The following is an 8,202-nucleotide window of genomic DNA, read 5'->3' on the forward strand; positions in this document are numbered from 1 at the left end:
GTGGCAGAATTCTGAAATGACATATGGATTAGTATTTACAAAAAGAAAGGCAAAGACAAATAAAAATGTTAAGAGCAGGCTGAAGTTGTGACAATACGGCTGATAACCACAAGTCATGACCCTGAATGATCCTGTGGGTGTTCACCTCGGGTCTTCATTCTACACAAACACGCCGTAACAAGCAGATCTTTACTTTGACTTCTCCTTTTCCCCGGATTTAAGTGACATAGAGGCTGATTCTAAAATCCCATTGGCTCAGAGGATGTCCCCGCCTCACAGTTTGTTCTCGACTCACCTGGTTTCCGTCTGTTTGTGGAGACAGGAGCTCATCTACCTTCAGTCCAGTAAAGAGGAACACACCACCGCTCACCATGTTCACTGTTCTTTCCCTGCTTCTACTGACAGGAGCACACAGCGCGACGGCTCGTGAGTTAAAGTCACGTTTCTACTTTATTTGATTGTGTTTGGTCGATTTGAAGTTTAATAACGTTTCAAAGACATGATTTAAAAAGTTCATGTTAGTGATGCATATTTCAGCGTCGCTTCAGCGTCGGTGTGAACCCGGCGTGAGGCTGAAGAGCTGTGGGTTCAGACCCCTGATCTAAACTGTGGAAACTGACAAATATGGCGACGACTCAGGTTTGGGTTTCTCATTGTAGTCAGTAGATGGCGCTGTTTCCATATTAACAGGAAGCTGCTGAGCACAAACCGCTTCCTGTTTTGTTGGTACAATGTTCAACATCGCCGTCACTCACGGCTGATGAAGACCGTGAGTGACGTCACTTACATGAGATATTACTAATTAATGATCTGTTATCAATGTGACCTCCTCCTCCAATACAATCAGCACACAGTGTTACTCACACAAAACACAAATTCATCTCTAATGTAAATGAAGTGAAAAGAAGCAGGGAGACAAAGAATCAGGACGAGGCTGCCTCCATGATGAATAACTGACAGATGTCTGTTAATACTTTCTAATTTGAGAGGTGTAAAGTAACGAATTACATTTACTCACGTTACTGTAATTGAGTAGTTTTTTGTGTACTTTGTAATTTTTTGAGTAGTTTTTGAAATGGGTAATTTTACTTTTACTTAAGTAGATTTTGACTTAAGTATTATACTTCGCTACATTGGAAATTACGACCGTTACTGAGTAAAAAAATAAAGTTGAAGGCGCAAGGCACCTCTCACTGCAGTGGTAGATGCTGCATAGAGTGGATGACGTTCCTTCACGTTCACGTTCAACATATGAAAACTGATCGCGCGCCCCACCTGTTATGCCTCCGTGCTCCGTGTTATGCCTCGATGAGGCGCAGCACACAGTTTGAGAATCACTGCGCTACACAGGGCCGGCCCTAGCACATTTGGGGCTCTATGCAAGCTTCACTCCTGGCTGTTTGCTATTCACTGCAAAGCGAGCCCGGATGAGCTCTACTCACCTTGAAAATCAGCTTCTGCTTAAACTCAACAAGAAGTGTGTAGACTAGTGCTCAAAAGGTCAACCAAAGTTTAACCAAAAGTTTAAATATACAGTGGGACAGTGGAATTTTAACTTTTATTTTAGCTGTCATTTGGTTCATGTCTTGACATGTCCTCCCAAAAGTTCTTAAATGTTGTGTTGACATGTTAAATGTTTGACATGTTTAATGTCATTGCACTTATATTTGTAAAGATTCTCCTTTAATTAAAAAAAACTGTTTTTGGATTGGATTTATGACCCCTTGTCCTTTTTTGCACTGTATAGGAGCGGCCCCCACCAAGTTGTTGGAAGTAACTTTTACTTAAAGTACATTTTAAATGAACTACTTTTTACTTTTACTTGAGTAGATTTTTAGATGGGTACTTTTACTTGTACTTAAGTAAAATTTCATCAAAGTAAAGGTACTTTGACTTGAGTACAATATTTCAGTACTTTTTACACCTCTGCTAATGTGATAACATCTGCACTGAAGCTGGACTGCTTGATGTGAGTCTGTCACAGATATGAAGGTTTCAGCCTTTATGTTTGCACACATGCACCAAGTGTATTTTTACAGAATAAACAAAGAAGATGTGCATTTATCTTTACATCTAAAAATATGTATTAAAAACAATACGTTTATTTTCTTAATTCAATTTCTGTTTGGACGCATTATTAGATTCATAGTTATTTATAGTGAAGCTTATGTTTAACATATAAACATCAAGTCTCAATTACTTGTCTTTGTCATAAATATTTGTCTTTGACATCTCAGGAATCAGAGCCAAACACACAGATGAATTATTTTCAGTCGATGGATCTGAATCAGAAATGTTGTTGACAACCTAATGAACATGTTGTCATATTGTTATTGTTGTAACCAAAGTCATGACTTGAACTTTTTCTTGCAGGGATTCACTCTCTGAAGTATTTCCTCACTGCGTCCTCTCAAGTCCCAAACCTTCCAGAGTTTGTGGGTGTTAGTTTGGTTGATGACGTTCAGATCGAATACTATGACAGCAACACAATGAAAGCAGAACCCAAACAGGACTGGATGTTTAAGGCAACTGATTCAAAGTACTGGGAGAGGCAGACTCAGATTGGTTTGGATGTACAGCAGAACTTCAAAAACGAAATTGAAACCTTAAAGGAACGCTTCAACCAAACTGGAGGTTGGTTTACATTTCACTCACTAATAATAACAAAATATTCACACATACACACAGTCACAATCAAACGCACTCTCACACAAACACACAAACATACACAATTACACTTCGACACCAAAACACAATCCCATGCACACTCACACATTAACACACACACACCACAACAACACACACACACAATCAAAGTCACACACAATCACACGCACACACATAAACACACACAATCAAACACGGCAACAATCAAACATAAACGCATGCGCTGACACACACTTGCACACATATACACACACACACATACAATCTCTCAAACACACACAATCACAGTCACACACAATCAAACGCACACACACACAAACAATAACACCTAAACGCACTCACACTGTTTGTCTGTGTGTGTGTGTGTGTGTGTGTGTGTGTTAATAACAGCTCTGATGTCTGTCTCTCTCTCAGGTGTTCATATTTACCAGATGATGTCTGGATGTGAATGGGACGATGAGACTGGAGAAGTTAAAGGTTTTAATCAGTATGGTTATGATGGAGAAGACTTCATATCATTGGATCTGGAGACAGAGACGTATATCGCTCCAACACCAAAGAGTGTTTTCACCAAACTGAAGTGGGATCAGGAGAAAGCTCATCTCACATTTAAAAAGAATTACCTCCTCCAGGAGTTACCTTTCCATCTGAAGAAGTTCCTGGAGCACGGGAGGAGCTCTCTGCTTAGAACAGGTGACATCACAGAACCTCCATCAACTGAACGTTCCTCTTTCTTTCTCTGTGGCAGCGAACAAGAGCAAATACACAAACATCTCTCTCTCTCTCTCTCTCTCTCTCTCTCTCTCTCTCTCTCTCTCTCTCTCTCTCTCTCTCTCTCTCTCTCTCTCTCTCTCTCTCTCTCTCTCTCTCTCTCTCTCTCTCTCTCTCTCTCTCTCTCTCTTCATGCCTCCTCTCTGGCTACCTAGTGGCCACAGGCATCCTGCTCGCGTGTCATCCGTCCGTCCCAATGCTCTGAACTCGATATCTCCAGAATGCTTTAAGGAAATTTCCTCAAATTTGGTAAAAAATATTCACATTGACTCACAAATTACCTGAATACATTTTGGTGGACAAAGGTCAAGGTCACGGTAGCCGCACAAAGTATGTTTATGTTTTTTTTTAACATGATATCATAAGATCAGCTTCAGATTTGGTACAAACTTTCACATAGACTCAAATTGGTTATTGATTCGATTTTGGTGCCTGGAGGTCAAAGGTCACATTCACAGTGACTTCATGTTACTCTTATTGTGACATAATAGCATTGCCCCTAGGGAACTTCATTACATCTGGCACAGTTCACTTGGAGTCACTGATGAATGGATTAGACCGGGTCCTCTGAAGGAAGCCGTCCCTGAATTGAGACCCAGCCGGAGCGTCCTCCCTCCTCACTGCCCGACCGACCTGCACTCACTTTGCACTTTAACACAAAATACCAACATTAATCAGAAGTGATCAGGACCTGTCCACTACAGGAAGTTTACTTCATAAATACTGTGATAAAAAACCTGTCAATAAATACTGTGATATTACTTTTACATCATATCGTCCACCCCAGTGTCTTTGCATCAATTCAGCCTCTGTCTCTCACTCACGTCTCACAGACTGTTCACTTGTCTCTTATATTAACAGACATGACTAATGCAACATGAGTGGAATCAAACAGGAATGATATTATTAGTGTGCAATACATTATGATAACCCATAAACTGTCTTTCTTTTTCTTCCCAAGAGCTTCCCAGGATTTCTCTCCTCCAGAAGTCTCCCTCCTCTCCAGTCAGCTGCCACGCTACAGGTTTCTACCCCGACAGCGCCGTGTTGTTCTGGAGGAGAGAAGGGGAGGAGCTTCATGAGGACGTGTACCAGGGAGAGGTCCTCCCCAACCATGACGGGACCTTCCAGATGAGCTCTGACCTGAAGGTTTCCTCCATCTCCCCTGAAGACTGGAGGAGGTACGAGTGTGTGTTCCAGATCTCTGGTGTGAAGGAGGACATCGTCACCAAACTGGACGAAGACTCAGTCCAGTCCAACAGAGGTGAGACTGGAACCAGTGATGACGCTGGGAAACACACATTTCATCTACAGTAACAGTCCTGCAGGTCATGTTGGCTGATGTGTAGCAGGAGAAGTTTTCTTTCATCAATGTATATAAATAAATTTAGATCAGTGTTAAACCAGTACATGTGCCCCCCCCCCCCCCTTCACCATCATGTGACCCTGACAAATTAAGTTAATTAATGTGTCTGCAACAGTGTCTGAGGATTTTATTACTATTATTATTATCACAGTCATTATGTACAGATGAAAACTGAAAGTAGAAACAACAGCAGGACAAACTCACACATTTAGTGTCTGTGTGTGTTTGTTGTGTCTCAGGACAGGATTGTGGTTCAGAGAGATTCTTGTCGTCCAACCTGCTTCATCTGTTCAGGTTGTGATGCTTTGTTTTTTTATTCACTCAACAGAGAAGCCCATCAGCGTGACCATCATCATCATCATCATCATCACTGCAGTGGTCGCTCTCGCTGTCGTCAGCGCTGTCATTGGACTCATCGTGTACAGGAGGAAGAAAGGTGAGAGACCAACACAGAAGCTTTGTCCAATATTTTTCTGGTGTTTAGATTTTAGACTTTCTAATTAATGCTCGTTCAGATCAAACCTCATGAAACAAACTTCAGTTCCTCACAAACCAACTTCTGTTTCAAGAGCTGCAGGGTTCACACAAAGTTTTCTAACTTCCCTCTGAACCATAGACTGTTTATAAAAAGCTCTGCACACAGCGTCCAGCACACAAACAATAAAACAGTGACAGTTTGTTGTCGATCGTTTGAGGAGGATCGCCACGAGAGAAAAACATGACACAATCCTGTTTGTGTTGTTACTGTAATAACTAAAATCATTTGTATTTTCTTTTTATTTCAGCCCAATGTACTTCACTTCGTAAGTAAAACTTCTGTTTCTATTCTGTATTCTTAATTTCTTCAAAATGTCCACAATTGTTCACTCAGGCCTTGTCTACAGTACTGCCTATATTAATTTCAATGGATACGAGTCTCCCCACAGGAACCTGACCCAGTGCAGGACTCTAGTAAACCCTCTGTAGATTAGATAAAGTTGATTTTGTTCTGAAGAGAGTTTTCAGGACTGTTCCCTGCAGTGTTGGTGGTTTGTAATGAAAGTGTCTGTTCAGAGGAGGATGGACTAACGATGTGTTTCTGACCTCACAGCTGGAAAAGATCCAGGTGCCTCAGAGCCGCTGAGATCAGGTGATGGAGGTTCTAATTCTCCAAGTGAGACGTCCTCCTGAACACAGTGAGTTGCTTCATCTGTTCAACAAAACTGCCTCAAACTAAGTGCAAAGCAACATATGTGTGATCATGTGTAAAACCTCTGTTTTAATTAGAAATAAAAAAAATCTGCTGAGAGTAAGAAACAGATCAGAAACCTTCACGTTAATAGGACAGATTAGAAGTTGAATTAAAACTCTATTATCAGCAATTCAAATGTCAATAAACCCAATATTTAGGGCATATCAATTCAAGATTAGTGTATTTTTCTGAGTAAACTTTAACTTCACTGAGAGAATCATGGAAATATTAGGTCTCAGTACTGTAAATACATAAAATACTAGGCTTTGTGGAACTGAACATTTCATTTCTCTCTCTTTAGGTTTATGGAAGATAAGCAGTGTCACCACAGTCTCCCCCTTTCGCTGGGAACTCATTGATTATTCATCACTCAAATCATAAACTGATATTCAGGCACAGACATTGATTGAAATCCATCAACACAACTGACAAAATGGTCGGGTCGATTAAATTTGATCTTTAGTTAAAAATAAGAAATGTAAACTTCCCTCTGATAAACGTTTGTTTAAAGATTGGTAAATCAAATGAGGATTATAACTTTTTTTACCTGGAGTGAAGTAAAACACATTTTCAAAAACAATGAAAGTATCACAACACTGTTCACATGCAGTTAATTTAAAGATCATCTTAGTAACAGTTTTATATTCCTTGTGTTGGGGCATCCTTGTAGAGTCATGTAGATAATACAAATATAAATATACATATATAGACACCCACACGTCCTCATTTTAGGGTCTGGAAATATAATCTGTCATGATTCCATAAATCTTAACGTATGTGTGATTTGGACAAGTGATACAATCAATGTTAATAGATTTCAAATAACTTCATAAATTACACACAATGGGTTGCTGTCACACACGGACACACAACACGAGCATCAGTACAAACTTTGTTTTCCAGTTAAATATTCTGATTTTATTTTATTTCTATCTTGGCCTGAACAAGAAATGAATTAATCCAGAGTTTCTTGATTATTGTTTGTTTGGTTATATTCACGCTTTGCTGTGTTCTTCACCTTTAAAGTTCATTTGAGTGGAGATTATCTCATATGAAATGTTCTGTTAATATTTTCTGTTAGTTTTTAGGGACAAGGGACTTTACAGTTTTAACCTTGTTAACATTTACACTGCAAAAATGAAAAGGTATGATCGGCCCAAAATTACTGAATTTATCTTTCTTGAGTTTAAAAACTTCACATTTTCTCAAAGCTTCCAGTTCTAGTGTCCCTGCCCTGTCAGGCTCCAGAGGATTCAAGCAGTTTATTCCACATGCAGACGTTAAACTGATCACCCTGAGCAGTGACGTTCTTCTCATGAACATTTTAATACATTTATATCGTCCTGTCGACCACTCACACACTTTACTGTACTCACTCAGTCACATTCACTCAGTCAGTGTTTGTTCTGTCACACGTCAGACTGGAGTAGCTGGGGATCGAACCTGTGCTCCTCTGGTTAGTGGACGATCCGGTCTACCTCCTGAGCCACAGCCACCAAAACATGCAGCTGCAGAACCAGAATTTCTGTCCTGTATTCAACCTAAACACTCACCTTCATGACGTTAGGTCCTGTTTCCCCTGATGAGACGTGAGACGTGTCATATCACAAACGTACCATTTTGTGTTTTGCAAACTTAACTTCAGCAACTTTACAAATTTATCTTAGTAAAGTTAGTTGAAGCAAATACAATTACAAATCCATTAAATGTTCTCTGTTGATTTATATTTAGAAATCCCAGTAACACAATTTCAAATTTTCATTTTTACAGTGTAGAAGCTGAATGTTTGAGGCTCAATTTCTCTTCTTGTGTCAGGTTTTTATAAATAAATGTAAAATTAAGCTGCTTTGCTGTTTCATTTCTTTTGTACTTGTGTTTTTAATAAAGTCTCTGATGTTCTTTAGGATTTATGCCTCTTTGTGATTCAACGTATAGAAAAGTTCAACACATCTGTGAAAGTTAAAATGTTCATTATCATCCCAGAAAATAAACTGAACAATAAACAAACCTGTGACTCTCAACAGGAAAATGACAAAGACATTTTACACATGAAGAAAAATTGTCAAATCTGGACCAAAACAGTTTTGCTGATTGTTCTTCCAGCTGATAACCACAAGTCATGACCCTGAAGGATCCTGTGGGTGTTAACCTCTGGTCTTCATTCTAC

General features: G+C 39.6%; 1 protein-coding gene across 6 annotated transcripts in view; it reads left to right on the top strand.

Annotated features, from left to right (window-relative positions):
- LOC128461380 (class I histocompatibility antigen, F10 alpha chain) overlaps positions 1–8,202 on the top strand; it is a 59,662-nt gene that overhangs the window by 15,018 nt on the left and 36,442 nt on the right. Inside the window, exons 1-8 of one of the 6 annotated variants that reach the window (XM_053446285.1) lie at positions 253–426; positions 2,374–2,634; positions 3,082–3,360; positions 4,400–4,702; positions 5,133–5,240; positions 5,590–5,607; positions 5,895–5,979; positions 6,337–7,941. In XM_053446285.1, coding sequence (XP_053302260.1) covers positions 372–426; positions 2,374–2,634; positions 3,082–3,360; positions 4,400–4,702; positions 5,133–5,240; positions 5,590–5,607; positions 5,895–5,974 — 1,104 coding nt within the window. In that variant the 5' untranslated portion in view covers positions 253–371 and the 3' untranslated portion in view covers positions 5,975–5,979; positions 6,337–7,941. Of the gene's footprint in view, positions 1–216; positions 427–2,373; positions 2,635–3,081; positions 3,361–4,399; positions 4,703–5,132; positions 5,241–5,589; positions 5,608–5,894; positions 5,980–6,336; positions 7,942–8,202 lie in introns of those variants that run through there. The other 5 variants (XM_053446283.1, XM_053446286.1, XM_053446289.1 and 2 more) reach the window with 5 other exon arrangements.

The sequence above is a fragment of the Pleuronectes platessa genome, chromosome 18 (assembly GCF_947347685.1).
Source record: "Pleuronectes platessa chromosome 18, fPlePla1.1, whole genome shotgun sequence".
NCBI lineage: Eukaryota > Metazoa > Chordata > Actinopteri > Pleuronectiformes > Pleuronectidae > Pleuronectes > Pleuronectes platessa.